The sequence below is a fragment of the Leuresthes tenuis genome, unplaced genomic scaffold (genome assembly GCF_036924035.1).
Source record: "Leuresthes tenuis unplaced genomic scaffold, fLeuTen1.0.hap1 SCAF_7, whole genome shotgun sequence".
Classification (NCBI taxonomy): Eukaryota; Metazoa; Chordata; class Actinopteri; order Atheriniformes; family Atherinopsidae; genus Leuresthes; species Leuresthes tenuis.
The window spans coordinates 19,224,682-19,245,470 of record NW_027325361.1 but is presented as its reverse complement, the minus strand read 5'-3'; the positions used below and the strand labels follow the sequence as shown (position 1 = coordinate 19,245,470).

The following is a 20,789-nucleotide window of genomic DNA, read 5'->3' as shown; positions in this document are numbered from 1 at the left end:
GAGAATATGGTACTAGGGTTCACACACAGCTACAGTGCGCCCTACTGATGACAGGCAGTGTGTGCCATAGCAGCCAACAATCAGCTTTTAACAGAATTAAAATATACTTTTTTAGTAAAAAGAAATGAAAAACAGAATCAGAGGCCTACAATAACCAAACCTCAAATGACAAAGATACCACACATAAGGTATGTGTTACAAATACAGCAGAAAATGTCTCCAACACATAACGGGACACATTTTGAAGCAGAAGAAAATCTCTCATTCTATCTTTGGTTCTCTACCTCCTCTGTCCCTCTAACCCCATTGCCCCCTCACCCCTTCTCTCTTCCTCTCTATATTGATGCGGGTATTTAATTAGTACCATAGACACAAAGTTTCTATTTCTTGTTACTATTGTGCTCTGTTGTGCATAAGTAAGGCACCTTGTTGATAAATCAAAGACAAAAAAGGAAGGACTTTTTAAAAGGAAAAGAGGGATGCAAGGACTGAGGCTGATGATGGACATATTTTCTTTGCATTCTGTGTGAATACAGACTTGGAGGAGACATTTACCACAAGAAAAAGGGAGAAAGAAAAACAGGGAGGTGCTGAGGAAAAGGATAAATGATGAACGCTCTCTCTCTTTTGGCATTTCATGTCAGAACTGTGGTACTCTCAGCCCCCTTTACGCTGAGCCCCAAGAATGGAGAAAAATGGCAGGGGACGGAACATGACCTCCAAACATCCTGGCTGACTCAGTATGTTTTGTTGGAGGGTGGGGGTGAGGGTTACAGCTCGGGACTCAATAGTTATCTGTTTGGTCTTAAGATGCAACTGTAGAATTTCCAACAATGTAGTCTGATTAGCGGTGCAGATTAGATAAGAAATGGTCATTGTATAGGAGTTGATCAGGAGGCACTGACTATATTCATGCTGCTGTAAGCAGTGAGTTAATGTCGCCAAAGAAAGATGAGCTTCAATTGACTTGTGGTATACAGTTCAGTGAGCATAGGTAAATAGTTAGTTTCAGCTCCAGGTATGAAGCTGACAAAATGACATTTGTTTGTAGTGAGAACCAGTGTGGCTACCTCACTAAGCTGAGTGGTTTGTGAAACCGCCACTAATACCAAAGATACTGCAGCCTACCAGTCGCAAACTGCCTAGGGGGACACAAACCAAAAACAAAAGGGCCCCTTTCTTCCCCCAAAATGGTTATACACACCCACACACACACACACATACACATACACATTACATTCACACTAACAGCGCAGTCAGACTGCATCGTGCCACATAGGAGGAGGTGGCTGCCTTGCAGACAGAGTTGAGTGCCTTTTCCCTTCAACCACGGGTGGGACTGCACTGGTCACGCACACAAACACACATCAGCACAGCCATGCAGATGCACGCATGTTGCTGCACACACATTTACAAACAAGCACTCACACAGACAATGCACCCATAATTGGATGGACAGAAAGGGGGGCCAAAGAGAGGGACACAGAGTGGGGGCTGTGTCAGCATTTTCTCCCATATTGACTTTCCATCTTGATACACTAGAATACAAGCACTTTATCACGTAGAAAGTCTATAAAACATTTTCTATACACTATTTATTTGAAGCAAAATTCTCTGTTACACCTTAATCTGTCAGTCTTTGTTACTGTATCACTGATCTTCTGCTAGCTCACAGCCCTTCTTCTTCTTCTTTTTAAATTTAAATTATCCTTTTTCTTTTTGCTCTCTGCTCGGTGTGCTTAATCTCTCAGCCGTTTTACCTTCCTCGCATCAGAGATATTTTTGTGTAACAGAGAAAGAGGGGGGCAAGACGGCCGCGGCTTTAAGGACTCGCGGGGCAGCAGTTGTAAAATCCCACCACTTAATGTCTCTCTCTCTGTCCGCTGCGTGCAAGCACAGAGGCTGCACTAGAAAAGTGTGGAAGACTCACTGACAGCTTAAAGACACAAACTCTCTCCTCCCTCCACCTTGTCTGTCCAGTCAACATTTCCCCCTGGCTATTGCTAAGACTCGGTAGGCATGTGTTGACAATTAATTCTGAAATACCTCAAAAACCTTTCATGTAAACTTTATGTAATTTAAACTGAAAATAATACTGCTAATGATAACGATGATTATGAAACTATGATACTATGATAGTTAGTTTTGGAACTTGTGACTTGAAGCTTTATACTGTTAAATTCCTTTTATTTGCTTATTTTTCTCGTACGTTCTCTCGTTTGTTTTTGCTACGGCATGTACTTACTGTTTTCATAAAGGAAAAGACATTGTGAATGTTTCTGTGGAGGGTTAACTGAGAAAAGAAGAGACAAAAGAGAAGGCAAGAGTGGAGAGAGCCAGGCTTTAGATGTTTCGTTCAAATCTCTCTCACTACATTCAAAGAGAAAAAAAAACAAAAGAGAAAGAACACAAATATAATTTGACCTAAATTATAAACCAAAAATTTGATGTTAAACCAAAGGAGGAAAAAACTTATATTCATTGTTAGCTTTCTTCTGCCTTTAAGTTGTCTTTTCTCTGAAAGAAAAAAAAAAGAAGAAGTTTCACAGTTACTTTTGAAGGTTCCTGGGTGTGTTCAAGTGCTCCTGATGTTCTTAGAATATTAAAGACCAGCACCTCCGATTGAGAAGAAGGTGCGCTTTTTTTCTTTTGTGCATGGATATTGTATAACTGTATAGAAACCAACAGGAATGACCTGTGATTTTGTGGGGAGAGGAGGAGGATGGAAAGACTTGGGAGTGGGTGGCAAAGGGGTGGGGGATATTTTGGTTATCAAAATAAACAAAAAAAAAAGGGTGGGAGGATTTGGGTTTTAGGCGTTGGAGGGGTCTTTGTTTTTAGAATTTCCGTCACTGTTGGATTCACTGGTTGTGTGCATGTGTTGTTGCAACCCTTCCCCTCTTCCCCATGTTTCTTTGATGTATATAAATCCAGACAGTAGGGGGCAGTGTGTGCTGGGGGAGGTCAAACTCCTCTCCTCCCAATCAATACCGCTCTATCTTCATTCCTCAGCTTGTGGTCCACGCTCGGGTCCTGAAAAGTGTGTCTTGCTTTTCCAAAGACGGGCTGTTTACTTGGAGTTAATCAGAGGGACACACACAGACCCGAGTGGCCTTGAATATACATGTATGTCTGTCGACACGCTTTTCTTCAATCTCTGTATATGTGTTCATTTGTACCTATGTGGAAGGCAAAGTGTTTTCTATTTTATGTTTCTTTACTATGGGTTGCAATATTTGTCATGCAAAAATTTGAAAGCATTTCTTACTGACTGACCGACCAACCAACCACAGTACCAAGTGGCAACTGATCGTCCGACCTGAGATGTCGTCGGCATTTACTGTCAAACAGCATATGTGTGTGTGTCATTTCACAGTTGGTTTGGAAAGGTTGCCAATGGGACTGATGTAGACACCCCCAGTCACACTGTGCTCTCCCTCTTCTGTTACCTGTTAATCAATCAGAACCAAGTGTCTTTGTGATGGTAGAAGACAATCAGTTTCAAAACAAGAAAAAAGGTAGAGAGAGGGCAGGCCAGTGGGGAGGAGGAAGGGGAGGACGAAAGAGCAAAATCATGGGAAAAGAGGCTCTCTGAATCGAGACGAGCTGTAGTGTGTGACTGCCAAACGACTGCCCCACTGCCCCCACTCACTCAGACACACTCATCCCATCCCTGCCAAACACAAAACCAAAAGTCAGAACCAACCAAATTCCTACCCTCACCTCTTCACTTCTCACTCTGCCTAAACTCCTGTCATTGCGCTGGAGCACAACAAAAGAGAGCTGTGGTGCAAAGACCATGTTTCCCATCATCCACCACAATTTCCTGCTAATCTAATGATGATGTAACCAGCCGCGAGGAATAAAAATGGCTCCGGTTGGTGGCTTTTGCACAGAGAACTATGCAAACACCTGACCCCCCCAATCTTAATCGTTGCTGCTGGGTCAGAGTGTATAACCCTCAACCCCCTCCACATTTCAACACTCACACTTCAACCTCCTCCACCTCCGCTCTTCCCACCCATGTCACGAGCCGAGTGAGGGCGGAGCGACCCCAGTCACTCGGGGTTTGTTGAAGAGAGTGGCTGGGGAGAGAAGAGCACTACAGCCCCCCCCTCGTTTCACCACACTGATGTCACACAGCTTTACATGAACGCCCCAAACTGCCACTGACGTCAAAATGGAGTCTGTGCTGATGTTTTCAAGCTGATCCTCCCCGCTCATGGCTCCATTTTCCTACAATGTTTGACTGTCTTTGTCCCCAGCGCCAAGGAAGGGCCACAATCAATGCAAAGACACTTACATTGTACCTACTTAAGTTTACAAAGTCGTCTGGAGATGGTGGCTTATATTGCACTTGGACAGACAGACAGACACACAAACAGACACAGGCACATGCTGGAGAGGGTGAGTCTGCCTTTTGAGAGTGTTTGTTGAAACCAAAGATAAAATCAGAGGTATGACAATCTGGCTGCCAAACCTAGAAGACAATGTTTAGCTCTCCAGGCTGCTCTACGGGTCCTGTGATTTACCGGCCATGTGGACATTCCACGTCTTGCACTTAAACACACACATGTACATACACATAGCCTGGTGTAAACCTTTTCACACACACACACATACGCACCTTCACCCACATGGAAACGGGGGAAAAAAAACCCACTCACGTCTGATCAGAAAGCCTCTCTTCCCTCCTCCCACTGCAGAAGCCGGAGAGCCTGTGGAGGACTTTTAGTTTCACTCTAGTTGAGACTCTTGAGAAGGAAAAAAATCTGAGTAATAACTGTTACAGAAAAATAAAAACTTAAAAGGATAATATGGGTAAATTGCGTGTTTTGAAATAAATTAACAAATAAAACAATTGTAAAACAAAGAGGCGCTGTCGGTTTATTGCATTTGGTTTGATCTACAACAAAGGGAAATTTGAATTTTACACAAGATCCAAGACATTCAAAAAGAGGTGAACTGTCAGTGTAAAGGCAGTCAGCAAGATTTATAGGGCAGAACACAGTTTTCATATTGCAGAATTAATTTTATTGGAAGCCATTCAGTAGTGTGATGGTTCAATGAAGAGTAGCAAGAACATCATTTTTAAGATACAGAAACGTAACATGTTGTTTTTTTTTATTTCCATGGTGCAGGAATAATCAATATGATCAAATATTTTCAAGTAAAAAAATAGAAATAAAATGGCTCATGCATTTTGTACACGGTCAGTGGCCTTGTGAATCAGCTACTTGAAGTCACCTTCTTGCCCATTGTCAGCTCTGTGCTGCGGATGGATGTCGCCGAGGTGATGACACGTCCAGGCCCGGCCCCCTGAGAGATGGCGTAAGATGACCGGCGGAGAGATGTTCCTCTTCTGAACTTTGACCTCAGCTCCACTGGTTGAGGGGATGTGATGTGGACCTACATCACAACGAGAATGACCTTTTATCAAACCCAGTTCAGAACGTCTTTTTTCACAATGTCCACAATATGAATATCTAAACTATTTAACTTTCAAGATAAACACTTAATTGTTTGCTACGGCAGCTGCTAGCAGTTATCATCGAAAATGTGGTCCAGCGATCCACACCCGGTGGATCTGATCTAACGTATTTCAAGTGAATTGTATAATCCAGAAAGCTACAAAAAAGCTGCAGTCTTATCTTAGGCCTTTGAGAAGTATGTCTTTGTAAACAAGTAAAGCTTGGTTTAATTTGTTTAACAAGCACAAATGTACACGTATATACCTCACCTTGTGTTTGTGATGGACGGTGAGAATGACATTGAGGGCGAGAACAGCGAATGAGGGCAATACAGCTGTCCAGGCAGTGAGCAAAGCCGTGAGCCACACAGCGGGATCGATAAAGGCTTTATTGGACACCCCTGGTAAAAATAATAAAACAAAACAGAACAATCAAACATATTCACAGGAAGAGGACATAAAGATTATTCATTTCTTCAACATGAAAAAACAACTGCGACGGATGTTTCTTGTCGTTTGCCTGCATGCTTTTGGTCTCCGTTTGGCTGTAATTAGGCACTAATTTACAGTCGTTAAAATGGCCTTAGCCTATAGAGCAACATAACTGCAGAGGAAAAGGTAATGAAAGATTGGGGATGCTCTCAAATGAGTAGAAATGTACCGAGAAAGAAATAGTCACTGGGTGATCTCTGGAAAAGCTGAGTGCTGTGGGTGATCCTGGTGCAGATGAAGAACAGCAGCACAGAGACACACACAGCTGCTACACTGAACTTTGTCCAGTATCTGGTCATCAGCACAATCTGTCAAAAAGAAACACTGTCATCAGAGGTAAATTAATGCTATATGTGGGCTCACAGTAAGGTGGGTATTAGGATAGAACATATATATATATTTTTTTTTTTTTTCATTTCACTTTTTAAATTTAGAATATCACAGCACAGTAGAGTGGTATAAGCAGCCCAAAATGTAAGCACATTAGCAAACAATTTTTGATAATTCATGACTGTTGCACATAATGCAGAATTTGGCCTAAAAAAAAAAAAGAAAATAAAGCATGTGAATGTATGTCTATGACAACAAGAGATTCCGTCTTCAAGTTCTGTTCTCAAAGGGTTCCCTTGTGGTCGATCACTGATGGCATTGGGAAACCTTTGGAAGCTAGCTCCTTTATTTACTGCACAAAGTTTTTGTGCTACAGTGTGATTTGTTTTAATCATCTACACAATTCGATCAGTTTGATTCCCGTCACAAATTGCTAGTCATGTGTTTCTGCAGTTGCACTCTTAGGATTCCTTCGAATGAAGCTTTTCCCACCTGATGTGGTAAACAATATGCAGAAATAATGGAAAAATTTAAAGTTGTCCACAGAAAACATTTTAATGTCTGCAATTCAATTCAGACTAAAGGACATCAAGAGATATTTACATGTGGATTAGCCAATTTCATTAATGCAATAATAACAATTCTTCCTAACATGTTTGATTTTCAAATCAGTATAATCACTTAATAAAATTAATTATTATTAGAATCTGAAGTGTCAAAAGAGAGTAAAATATCCGGTTATAAGTTACAGAAGGTCTCTTTTACTTGTGAAACAAGTAAAACAAACTGACCTCAATTGTTGCGGCGAAGGTGGCTGCCATGGCGACAGCGACTGCCATTGTCTGGTAGTCAAAGGCTGTGTCGTAGAAAACTCCAAATGGGATGAAGAAGAGGACGAGCGACGTGTAGACAGCATACACGAGACACAAAGACAACTTCATAGGGCTGGAGAGTTCCTGTGTCTGTCCACACTTGTACAGCTCAGGTAATTTCAGGCTGCTTTCTGCACTCACATCCTTCAACACAAAGGTATAGCCTTCACTATTGGGTTTAAATCTTTACATGATGATGTTGTAATTAAAAACCACTGACTGACCTGTTCAAAAATGGCCACGCACATAATTGGTGCTGCCGTGTAGAAGACGGTGTAGAGAGCGATGAACCATGTCTCATACAGAGACTGTGGGAGAAATAGGCAGTGAAGATCAACTGCAGATCATAGTGGGGTTTTAAGGAGTTATGCAATTCAGCTTTATCGAGATGTTTCTAACCTGAGCACTGAAGCCATTGAAGAAGCCGAACCATATATGCACAAGAGCAAAACCACAGGTCTTAAACAGAAAGTAGCGCAGGAAGAAGGAAATGCGGCGATAGGACCAGCGACCGTGCACGAGCAGCAGCCTTTGCAAAAACCTGAATTGGGACAAGCCAAAGTCCGCATTCTGCACCGCCTGACCCCCCTCTACACCAACCAGTCCCACTCCAACATGAGCAGCTGGTGTCAGGGAGCACAACACAGATCAATACGCCAATATGAGCACCACAATTAATCAAATGTCTTCTTTACAAACATTTACTCTTTCTTCTTTTCATTTTACCAAACTTACTCTTGATCATGTTTACATCATTGGCACCATCACCGATGGACATGGTCACTGAGCTGGTGTGTTTCCTGACCAACTTGACGATTTCAGCCTTCTGTGCAGGTGTTACACGGCAGCACAACACAGAATGACACTGTTCGGCCAGGCTCATGAACGAGGCCCCCCATTCTGGTCTTTGGTCAAACTCTGCCTGGGGTAAAACACCAACAAGAAGCTAAATCCCTGTGAAAGTGTATGCTTTGTTTGATTTATCTAGTGATATATATCAGTGTTTCTCAATCCCGGTCCTCAAGGCATGCATGTTTTCCTTGTTTCCCTGCTCCAGCACACCTGATTCAAATGAATGGCTCAGGTATTTAAGCTCTGCAGAAGGATTGAGGACCAGGATTGAAACACTGCTATATATCACCTAAGCACCAGAGTCTGGCCAAACAATGAAAAAAGGTAGTTTTGAGATATTTGTTATGGCGTTTCAGAGCTGATAATTTCCTGCTAAAACAATGTCAATGATTTATACTGCGCTAGGAGACATACTAGCTTTATTCAAATGATTTTTACATGTTGATATTTAGTTTTTGCATTTGTCCACAAGCCCACAATGATGTAAGTAAACTAGAGAGAAGAAGAGAAGAGGGATGGGACAAACCCCTCAAATGCTAAATGTTTAAGGCAATAAAGATTAACATTAATCTGATGATTCACTTCTAAACAATAACTAGTGAACAGCACCAAAAAGTTGGTGAGAAAACCAAAGCTTTTCCAACTTTGACAGAATAAGAAAGTGATAAGAAAATTGGCTTCTGAGGTCTTTAAGACACCTTCTGTCAGTAAATACAATTTCTGAAAAAAAAAGAAAAAAAAGCAGCCTAAAAACTCTCACCAACACTAATACTGTCTTGTTCTTTATCTCAAAGAGAACAGTGAAGTCGACTGGTCTCTCGATGTTTCCGACATAAACAAAACAAATTTTCATAAGACATAACCTTGCACAAACTACACAAGATATTTGTCCACTTTCAAAACTTTATATGTTATCTATTTACTGCGCAGCCTGGTGTTTACCAGCTCATCTCCAGTGAGGACCACAGAAGTCTTTGCTCTGACCGTCTCCTTGTGTGCAGCCCACAGCTCTGTCTGCCTGGTCTTGAGAAAACTGACCCCGGGGTCTGGCGATTGGAGTATCTGTCTATATGAGCAAACAAACACAGATCAATTTGATGGTGTGAGTTTGTCTAGTGAGTGCTTTTGAGCATTTGTTTATTCATTCTTCTTTTTTTTTATCATTGCTAACCTCAGTTCCTGCCATTCCAAGAGTCTGCTATCAGGATCCAGTAGTTTGCAAGAGTATCCAATATTCACCGCAGTCTCTACGAGCACAGTTAAGGAGGGAGAAAAAAACCCTAACAAACCACTGTGATACGGTATTCAAAACGAGAACATGCCCGCTTGCATGTGACATTACCTTTTTTGTCTCCAGTCAGTACCCATACTTTAATCCCAGCCTCTTGGAGAAGAGCAATAGTCTCAGGAACTCCCTCCTGAAGCCGGTCCTCTATTGCTGTCACCCCTAGAAGCTACAAATGTATATCTTTTTAGCATTTATACAAGATGTTCACTTTATTAAAGAATTAACAAAGAGAAAAACAGGTGATTTCACAAAAAGATGAAGTATTGGTCATGCTGTGCCACTGACCAGCAATACTGCTTTTAAATGGAGGATTGACAATCAGCACATACAATCAAACACAGGAAGAGCCCACCTGCAGGTCTCTCTCCATCTCATTATACAGTTTCTCCAGCAGTGTGTCACGCTCACAGGTCGCCATGGCAGCAGACAGAGCCAGAGTTTTACTCCACTGCTCCCACAATGCTTCAGGGACAGATCGAACCGCAACACAGAGTGTCCTCAGACAGGCCTCAGCAAACAACTGACAGAAGATGAGTTTATATGGTTTCTGAAAGGCTGCACATTATTCACTGAGTGATCTTTGAGGCAGAAATGAAGGATCAACAGAAAGAAGACGCGATAAACATTTCTGTCAGGACAGGGATAACACAACTATCTCAGTAGGACTAAACCTGAGATGACGAACATGAATCTTTCTGGACAAACGAAGTGATCATCAATCAGAAACTTTTAGTTAGTCTATAAATAGTCTACAAAGTGTGTTAAAAATTTTGATAATCACATCAAAAAATCCTGCTTGTTTGGTTTGCCTAGGCATAATGAAAGCTGACAGCAGCGACTGAAGTCAGCCTGATTATGTCCAAACGTAAAGTACAGTACTTTACCTCCAGAGCTTTTTCAGTGCTTTCCTGATATGGACAGTCCTTCTGCAGTCTCTCCAGAATCACAATATCTGCCCCTTTGCAGTACAACTTTAACCCACCGTCAGGTTCACGGACTGACAGAAATAAAAGGATTTTTTTTTTTAAAAGGTGAGAAAACATTGTTTTATGTAAGCCAAAGTTATGAGTTTAAATAAGCCTATTTGAGACAAACAGAAAAGCTAAGATATCAGAGTGTGTTAAGAGGGCCACTCTCACCTAGAACTGACATCCGTCTCCTTTTGCTGGTGAAGTCCAGCAGTGCAAGCAGCTGATATTGGCAAGTGACACCCAGCTCTGAGACAACAACAGAGTCTCTTGTCCTTGACAGAAAGACCCAGCCCAGCTCCCTGGCTGCACCAACAAGAGCTTCCTCATCTGGGGAGGCTGCCTGGTAAACTGGAGTCTCTGGGGGAACGTGTCCAATGCACAAGGTGAAAATAAACATAGGAATTGTGACAGACACTCAGAGATGTGTGTTATTATGTCTGAGGGACTTTCTCTTTGTTAACAATGGACAATTCACTTAATGTTAATTACAATATTTGGACCTTTACAGAAACTTATCAGCAACTATCTTATCAGCAAAATACTAAAACACAATGAATCAGACAGCATGTTAATAAATATCAAATCATCGGTCAGCTCTTGGCTTAGAATTGACCACTGATAAGAGTTTTATTTTATGAATTACATGTAATATGGACACACAGCGTCACCTTTCCTCCACTCTGCCATGACAGTGTGACACACAGCCAGTGCCGTGACGAACTGCCTGCTGTGGGGACACTGCTGTACTCTGAGCTTCTCCACAAGCCTGGGAGCTGACATGTACAGGCCACCGCAGGAGAGTGGATTCCAGCTTAAATCCATGGGCTGCACAAACAAAGGGAAAAAGATAGAGCGCCAAATGTCCGTGTGCACTGACACAGTATTCAACTCAAGGGAGAATTTGCAGAATATCTTGGAAGTGGGTCGGAAACACACATGTACAAAACAGTTTAAAGATGCAGGTTAGAGTGTAAGTATAGGGTACCTCTACGTCCTCTGCCCTGACGGATGCGTTTCCTAATAAAGAAATCGAGATATTAATCACGAGCAACAAGTATTGCAAATGGAGGTAAAATACATTAAGGATATTCTCAAGAGTATTCTTTTTTTAAATGATGAATGAAAAAGCATGCAGATTTATGGGCCGAACCAGGAAGTCTCTCAGACATACAACATATGGTTGATGTGATTTTAACAAGGTATCAGTTACAGTTTGTCTTCCATGGGCAATGGACAGTGTTAAATATTTAGTAGATGGCTAGACGGTTGTTGCATATGAGCATGTTAAGGGTCTCTGGTTGTCCCTCTAGAGGATTGAGAGACATTTCTATGAGTTTTCTTTTCTCAAGAGCAAAATCTATTCCACTGTAAGACAGAGAAAACTTTGCTCATTATCAAAAGTCTGTTAGTAAGATTACAAGAAACTGTATTCTAAAGTAGTTCAAAGTAATCAGTCTTGTAACTTTAAACAGTCTTATGGTCTGTGATGCTGAAGACGCAACATTATTATAGCTTTTACTTGTTTACTTTATATTCACAACGATTGGAAAAAAAATGTCAACTTGTGGCTTTTTTCACAAATTTACCCACCGAAGAATCAGAAACTTTATGAGTCGATTGTAAGACATTTTTCTATCATGGTAGTTCCATATCAATGAGTTTCTAGCTTATAAAATCTTAAACTTAGAGTCTGAGAGTAGAAACCCTTATTTTGCTTGTCTTGGCTTTATACTTTGCACGACCACTTCCTGATAGGACTCCAAGGATGACGCAAAAACCTACTTCATGCCATGTAAAATCGAAACTCGTGAGCACATTCATTTGTTGTAACTTGTAATTGAAAGCCAATGTATGAGAAAAATAAATCGATACATAAAAAAAAGTGTTTGAAGATTGCCTGTTTAGTATGAACAAAAAGACACTTAAATGTAGTAGCAGTACCATTTTTTTGTGTGTGTTTATGTAAGACTGGTAAATTAAAACATCACATAAAAAAAGTAGTTTTTGATAAAGGAAATAGTTTGACCGTTTCAGGAGAAAACAGAATGCTTGTTATTGTTACCAAAGATCTCCCCTGCTATGCAGCATTGTCTGAAGAGCAAATGGTTCTGGGTTAGTGTCCCAGTTTTGTCACTCAGCAGGTAACCCACTTGGCCGAGCTCCTCATTTAGTGAAGTATTCCTGGCCTGGGCTGGTCTGTCTGCCTGCTGCCAATACATTTCCAAATCCCAGCCAATAAACTGGCTGTGGATTGTGTGGATCACCTCAAACCTGCAGACACACATACACAGAGTGGACACGGTAACTAAAGTTATGCGCGGTCTTATATGTATTTCTTCCTCCCTTCCCTTTCACTGATAATTGCATTACTGTAGATGAAACTAACGAGATGTAGAGCGCTATGGGCATGGCTGGGCTGAGAAGGATGATGTAGCTCCAGTAGACGAGGAATCCGGTGTAGGCTGGATTGCCGTTAACCACCAGAGGAGACAGAACCCCCGTCTGGCTCATGACCTGATTTGAGAACACACCACTGCCGATGGCAAGGAGCAGAGCTGCCAGCAACACAGACAAGACAATCTAGAAGTTCAGAATATAGAAACAGACTGTGTTATAACAACTCCCAGAGATGTCTCAAACTGTCATCCCCCTGCCCTTCACCCACTCACCCCGATCACCACTTTGTTGAAAACTTCCTCCATTTGAGTCCTCTTCACTCTCAGTTTCCCGCAGTTTCTCAAGATCTTGGTGTCTGCGCCTGGCACAAAAAAAAAATTACAATTAGCTGCTTTCACTACAGCGGCCCCATCGAGTAAGTTAGAAGACCATCCCACAGCCAGAGGGTGAGAGTTCAAGCCCCCGTGTCAGCAGGCCTCTGCTGATGTGCCCTAGAGCAAAATGCTAAATCCTCTACACCCTCAAGGGATATCTGACCCTGGCGCGGAGGCCAGGGGAAGACAGAACTTTCCTTTGCAGGGATCAATAAAGTATGGCATTCACTTTTCCAGAGATGTTGTCTCAATCTCACGTAAACTGTTTAAAGACTGTGAACCTCATGTGTAAAAATGACAAAAGCGTTAAAGGGCAGGAAAGTGATTTCAACTAAGTCCTAATACAGCAGTAATACGTCAACTTTGAACCTGGTAAACTTAAAGTAGGTGATGTCAAGTGTGAGGCAGGATAGAATTTATAATCGAGTTAAACTGGGGTCAAAATAGTAGACAATTTATGATGAAAGGCATAAAACTCATCTCTGTAAGAATTTGATCTATTGATCTGTTTAACCAGAACTGAAAGGGTCACATGGCACCTCTGCCTCGTCCAGTAATATCCGATCAATGATTACTTAAAGGACAGGAGGAGCCTGTAATCTCTCAGACAGTAAAACCCCCATATTTAAGACACAGCTGCGAGAGTTAGCCACTTAGTGCCATTATTAGCAGTAGACTATAATCCACATAATAAAATTTGTCATTGAAGCAAGCAGGGCCCACAGTGCATGGTGCTGTGAAGATAGATGGTCTGATAGCATTTTTTAATAGTTTTATTTCTGTTATCATATACCTCTAAGAGGACATTTTCTTCATAATATTTGCATCATTTTTTTTATGTTTAATAGAACTGTGTAACAGTGGCTGGAACCCATTTGTCAACAATTAGTGGATCTTTACACCAATCTGCAACATACCACAGACATAGCAATTCCACAGAAACTCATGATCATATCTATTTCTTTAAACTGAAAACATCCTTCAACCATTACCAGTGTAAAGGACCAAGCCGTAGACAAAGTCTGTGTTGCGCAGGACTGTTCCTCTCAGGAGGATGTGCTCGTTGTCCAGGAGAAAACACTCTCCCTGCCACTGCAGCTGACCTCTGAAGGTGTACAGGCGGTTGTTGGGTTCCTCACAGAGCACAACACCTGTACAGTAAAAGATATACAGTAGTTTAATTTTGCTCTATTTTAAAATGTGGACTCTGCATCTTAATAAAAACATTTATTCACCATCAAAGGCTCCGAGGGCCTCTTCTGAAGGGTGAGAGGTCAGCTCATTGTGCGTAGGACTGAGTGCCTGACGGTACTTGAGGTTTGTCTCTCTGAATGAGGAAAACTACACAGTTAATGTTCAACAGATAACATGTGACTAGATAAAAAGGCTAACAAAATATATAGGCCACAATCACAAATTCTTAATCTTGTAGGTTTACAAGCTCACTTATTGACGTCTACTGCTGTGAGCAGTGCAGTAACAGGTAATAGGAGCATATAGAAATTATCAAGAAGGATGTCACATCTGTAAATTGTTCTAAAATGCTTTAAATACTGGCTAATTTTCCAAATCAACTGACAAAAAGTCCCATAATTTAACAAGTCACAGAGCCAACAACAACCATGTCCCAAATGTTTTTGTCCCCTGAAAACGTTTCTCTTTTTTTTTGCTTGCAGGGTTTCTGTATTTGTATGAGTTTTGTGTGAAAGTGTTTTCAATGTTGTATTATTTACTTTCAAGCCCCACTCCAGCAGCTAATATTAATGGGTTTTCACAGCAGCACCCTTTTGTACTCACTCCCTCAGTTTTAGCTAAATACTTGAAAAGCAGCCCCATTTTGACTGAACCCTCTCGAACAATGGCCAGCTTTGTCTTTGGGAAACACACAACCACAAACAGGCATATTATTCAAGTTTGTTTTTCTAATGGTTATCTTATTGCCCCACTCTTGATAGCGATTCTTGACCTCGAGCCACCAGAGCACCAAGCTCTTGGATGACTGCCACAGCTTGGTCCTCAGTGCTGGGCAGAGGAAAAGAGACAGTGAGACCTGGGTGCTGGCAAGTCAGCATGGGCCTCTAGAGCGATGAGTCCCGGCCAGAGGAGGGCTAAGCACTGACGGCTTCGGTGCAAAAATCACTATAATGAGAGATAACGAATTAGAAAAATAAACTTGTCAGCTGACTGACACATCTGCTTGTATTCGCAATGTCTTCTGGATGAATGGCTGGAACAGCATCAGTCTCCAAACTAGTTAGATGGCAAAACACAGCTATCTTTTAATCTGATTGGCTAATCCTCAAAATAAAGACTGCAGACACAACTTCTCTGGTATTTTGATGGGAAATTGCAACATCTCCTGATAAAGTAAAGTCAATCCACGTATGTCACAGTTTAACATCTTTGGCAACTTCTCCACCAAGCTTGTGCCAACTTCTCATGGCGCTTGCTGGCTGATTCCTCCTTTGGTTCCTCAAAGCGCATATAAATTAGCTGCACAACCCAATCTAGCAAGTAGTGAGGGGAGGTTCCTTCAATGTTCCAGATGTAACATACAGCCTGTCTGATGTCGCCTTTCTGATACTGTTGGCTGTACTCTGCAGATTCAAAGTAGATATTTACTGATGATATGTCTAAGGTTAAAAACATGATTTTTGAAGGAGGGGGACAGAATATAAATATACCACAGAAAATGTACACTAGAATTAGAGCGTATACATGTACACAATTATTTCTGGAATCTATTTTCATAACATTATTCAATGTATCCTTGAACAGATTGGTTAGATGTTTTTTTTTTTACCCATCTATATCAGAAGTCTCCACATAACACAGACTGTGAGGTTCTGAACTGCATAGAAGGAGGAGATCGGCCTGAGAAGAAAGAAAGAAAAGCAATACCGAGAAGGAGATTTATTGCATCTCATCCCACTCCAACGACGTTGACAAATAATTTGTGCAAAAAATGCTTCTAATTTCTTTGTTTCATGAATTTGGGGACTCACAGGGATGATTTGGCCTTTGTGGAGCCGCAGCACATCTCCCACACACAGATCTTTCCACTGTGCTGTGTTGAAACTGAGCGAGAGAACAGATAAAGAATGAGCATTTGGGGGAGAAAAAAAATCAATTTTTATACAATTTGCTTGACAAATTCAACCAATTTGTTGAATAGATTAAAAGTGATAGTAGATATACTTGAATCTTGATTGAAAGCAGAATCAGGTAATCACAATCCTGACAAAAAGCACAACTCAAAGCGAAAAACAGGCTGGAAATGAATTCACTAAAGAAAAAAAAGACGATTGCTTTTTATGAGAAGCTTTTCCTTTCACTTTTTTTTTAACTTTTAATAAACATGGGAATGCTTATTTTCAATGTGTGCATACAGTCGCTGATTGCTGATGAATAGAGTAATAGAAATGTTTGGTAACATCTCAGTTTAATAACAAAAATAACAAATACTACATTTTAATGGTGACAAAGGATGCATTATTGTGATATGGATTGTGCCTCGCTTGCATTTACCACAATTTCCAGGAAAGCCATGATTACACACATTAGTCCAGTTGTCTAGTATTTGTCAAGAAAAGGCATAACAACCTTAAAATGAACATTCTCAGAAACAGACTGAGGTAGAATATCTGAGGATTAGCAAATATGTCATCAAGAGGTCAGTCATTGTTCCCTGATGAATTAGGAAAATACTTCGTAATTTTACTCTGCTCTAATTCATGAAAAGACTATCTAGGGACTTCACTGATTCACACTTCATTAGAGATTCATTAGTGGACTATTTCACAGTGGAGCTGTGCTGACTCCTGTGAGAATAAACCACTGTCTTTGTCCTCACCTCTGGGAGATGAGTACGTCACAGGGTCGGGAGTTAATCTCAGAGTCACAGCGTCTTCTTGCCTGAATCAGAGACGGAGGCAGACAGAAAAAAAAGTGAAAAAAAAGCATTAGAGAAGCGATAGAGACAGGTGACAAGGAGGAGGGATGAGAATGATGGACAGGGAGCATGTGAGAGGGAGCGAGGATGGCCATGAAAGGCTGAGCAGTAGAAAGGAAAAGGAGAGATGCCATTATGGGGCTCTACAGTGACACCAGCTGGGAGATTTACACCCTCCACTAAATGATTAGTCAATAGAGAGGGGTCAAGCAAGCATTTCACCCAGAGCTGTTAACGACCATAACTCAGTGATGCACTTAACCAGAGAATTCTCCATGCAAAACATCACGCCTGCATTTAAAAGGAAAAGCCTTAATGATAGGAGAGAAAATTAATGCTATGAGGATGACTGGTTTTGTCAATGAGGAGAGGACAAGGAGTCAATGAGGACAATGAAGGAGAGAAAAGGGAGCTTATACATGCTTAAGTGCCGAGAGCATAAATGCATGTATTATGCTAGTCATATGTGCAGTGTTTGTGTTGAGCTCGTGCAACTGTGTGACCGGGTAAATGCAGCTGAGACTTAGAAGGGGAGAAGTGACAGGTTGTCTCACCATGTCGCTGGCGAGGTCTTTAAGCCCCCTCACAGAGAGTACGAGGAGCAGCGGGATGATGGTGATGTACCAAGGTATGGATGTGATAGCAGGGATACACTAGAAAGCACGAGAGAAAACAAGAATCAAAAATGCTGCAAAAAACGTGTTCACACAGGCAATATCATCACAGGGTTTATTACTCATGCAAAGAAACTTAAAGGCTGAAAAAAGGGGGGAAAAAATATTCCTGGTCATTACTTCAACAGGTTTATGCCACAGATACTATGTGAAATTACAAGGTGTAATGTAACCAGTGTGTCACCGACAGCATAACTCCTGAGGCTTGAGACTAAGTTTGCATCTTCCAAACTAAATACTGTGTCAAAGGCTAAAGCTGAGCACCATACAGCATGCGATTTAAAAAAAACAACAACATTCTAATTATGTGAAAACAGTAAGAGACAACAGAGCCTTCACCAGACCTGCAACACCACCATGAGGAGGAAGTAGAGATTAGCTGCTCGCTGGAACTGTTCAAACAGCGTCAGTGGCAGGAAAGTCAGGAGGGAGTACTTGTAGCTGCGCACCACATTGTCCTGGTAACCAAAAAGATGGGAAACAAATGGTTACAGAGCAACAGCAGGAAGCACAGGGACATTAATATGGCACATATCGTCTTATTAACCTGTGTCTAATTGTTTCTGCATGGAAACAGCTGTCAGTATGCCTGGTGGAAGCACTGACTCACCGCATATCGCCCCCAGTGGAAGCACAGAAAGGATTTCTTCTGTTTGTGGAATTGACGGTCGTTCGCCCTCACCTCCCACGTGAAGCCTGTCGGGTACACTCATAGTTCTCAGTGACCATTTGCATTAAGTGGCTTTAAGTATGACATTTCATCATAAGCAAAAGATGGATGCACACGCATTTTCCAGTGTGTATTTATATGCAAATGTATTTAAAGTACAAGTTTCTTCTATCCTCCTAGGCAACAACAAAAAAAGGCAACAAAAATAAATCCACTAACGGCATCTGTAAACTTTTTATTTTTCACAGCAGCCATTTTCACATTAAATCGGAAATTAACACAGGCGTAGCTAATGACATTAACAGAGGTTCTATTTTATTTAGCTCATCATCCCAAATTAACATCAGTGTAACACCTGTGGACTGTACTGTTCCATCTCAAAATGGCTGCTGTGAAAACAAGGTACTGAAGAGAGATGATCAATTACATTTAGTTGGGCACACTGATGATATCAGTTACATACCTGGCTTTTCATTAAACAATGCAAAACACTTCACCTCCTTCAGAATGAATCATTAAATACAGCAAGACAAATAACAAGACATAAGTCCGCCAGTAAAAAGAACAAAAATTAAGTATAAATATCAAAACAGACGTACCATTCACAACACTTTCCTTGTCCATGATGCTGTGTTGACTCGGACGTGTCTAAACTCTGGTTATGCTACATCAAGAAGAAAACACAATGGCATGGGTGCTTATATCCACTAACTGAGACACCTTTGTCAGTTTTGTAACTGATTACACAAAGTTACAACACTTAACCTGCACACAGCATGACAGACAGGAGGTTATAAGTCACTGCTGCTGAGCCAAACAGAATCCCCCCGCCAGTTGTTGCTCGACTGAGCCGCTCGACTAACTACTTTAAAACACAAACAAAATGTTACTATGGTGAGCTCAAGGCCACACTTCTCATCTTCTTTAAGATGAAATACACATACTCGGAGCTGAATTTGCAGGAAGCTGGTAAGAGAAACTGGAGGCTGCTCAGTTCCAAACAGTTGCAAGAAACCCACAGGGTGTCCATAAGTAAGTCTAAACAGATTTATCAGCACAGAAAGTCATTAATAACTGTCATTCTAAAATGTACCACTAACTACATAATATGTAGCTTGGCTACATTTGCAAAGCAACTTACAAAGAGAGAAAAGCCTGGGAGAACATTAAATTAGTTTGCCTTTGTGCAGCACTAAATTGTGACTTTGAAGAATAAATTAACTACAAGCAGCATAACAAAAGAAAGAAAAAAAAGACTTTTGCCTTTACCTGCAGGGTTTGTTGCTACTATCACTGAATCCTTGTTAAGAGTTTGCAACTAAGTGACACAGCTGAGCCACGAATCACGAAGCTCCCCTGACCACAGTTAGAGATTGATATGGATGCTTTCATAACATTTCTGCAACTGCTTTCCATAACACAAATCAGTTTCAGGTCATTTCCCTCTTTATGCCGAGGCAACATGACCCCCTGCCACACCTCTCTTTTTCTCCCAGGTGCAGACTCCAGCATCACAGGCTGTAATCCCAATGCACCCTTACCTAAGGAGAGAAACAATAATGGAGGAGGAGCTGCAAGGCTATAAGCCTATCAAATATCAGGCTGCTGTTGGGTTTACTGCACATACAGTCCTACAGTGATCACACAGTAAATGAGAGAAGTTTCAGTCACTGAGAGAACTACAAAGTTAGGCGTGTTTCTGAGACAGAAATATTTCTCAGATCTTTCTGAGATCCTGCCTTAGTATTACAATCAATTTGCAGTTCTGCTTAAACCCATCTACAACCTTCTAAGATATGAACTTAACCTTGCCTTCCGTCTTGTTTATGTTTGCCGATGCATTGATTAGAGTGTGTTGTTTGAATTTGGTACTTTCACTACTTAATAGTTCAGTTCCATAAACTCAAAGTATCCTAAACATAAACGATCACATCTTACTTGTGTGGTATCAAAAACAAACACACCAGAATTAAAATGTGGTTTGACCCCGAGTGTTAAATCATTCCTTTTTATACTTTCAAATCAAAACACAACACTGAGCTCAGGCAAGTTTTTCAGATGCAACACTATAGTTTTTGTCATGAATGCATTTATTGATTCGAGGCCTTCATAAAGAACTCTCTGTCTTCTTCATGAATCTAATGCCACCTGGTGGAGGAGAGTACCCACTGCAGTTCAGCCATATAAGGAGGGTCAAGAAGGGTGACTTTGTACGCAATGGCAACTCTGAACAAAAGGCAGTTTACCGAATAGATGTTCACTCATTGTCAGTTAAATGTGCTATTTGTGGTTTCATATCTCTTTGTCTCGTTTCTCTTCCCTTAGTGAGGTTGCCCCCCACAAAGGCCACACATCAACACCTGAAGGTGTGTCTATCTTATGTCTTATATGTGTCTGCATGTGAAGGCGTGTGCCTATCTGGGACGATCTTTCCTATCTATTTTTAC

The 20,789-nt window shown here is 41.2% G+C and overlaps 2 protein-coding genes across 2 annotated transcripts in view; one reads left to right on the top strand and one right to left on the bottom strand.

The window, feature by feature from the left end:
- The window catches only part of edem3 (ER degradation enhancer, mannosidase alpha-like 3), a 461,179-nt gene that overhangs the window by 6,330 nt on the left and 434,060 nt on the right, over window positions 1-20,789 (top strand). The gene's annotated exons all lie outside the window — the stretch shown is intronic.
- On the bottom strand, window positions 4,887-18,966 carry atp8b3 (ATPase phospholipid transporting 8B3). Its single transcript, XM_072390276.1, has 27 exons — window positions 18,942-18,966; window positions 18,283-18,380; window positions 18,017-18,130; window positions 17,553-17,651; window positions 16,900-16,961; window positions 16,052-16,124; window positions 15,850-15,920; window positions 14,282-14,373; window positions 14,039-14,197; window positions 12,945-13,033; window positions 12,662-12,855; window positions 12,338-12,546; window positions 11,261-11,292; window positions 10,944-11,100; window positions 10,444-10,632; window positions 10,189-10,301; window positions 9,657-9,824; window positions 9,359-9,470; window positions 9,188-9,263; window positions 8,959-9,082; window positions 7,900-8,086; window positions 7,564-7,787; window positions 7,389-7,472; window positions 7,084-7,308; window positions 6,132-6,270; window positions 5,741-5,871; window positions 4,887-5,409 (listed from the first exon to the last, which is right to left on the bottom strand). The coding sequence occupies exons 1-27, from the start codon at window positions 18,964-18,966 to the stop codon at window positions 5,230-5,232; spliced, it is 3,426 nt and encodes a 1,141-aa protein (XP_072246377.1). The 3' UTR covers window positions 4,887-5,229.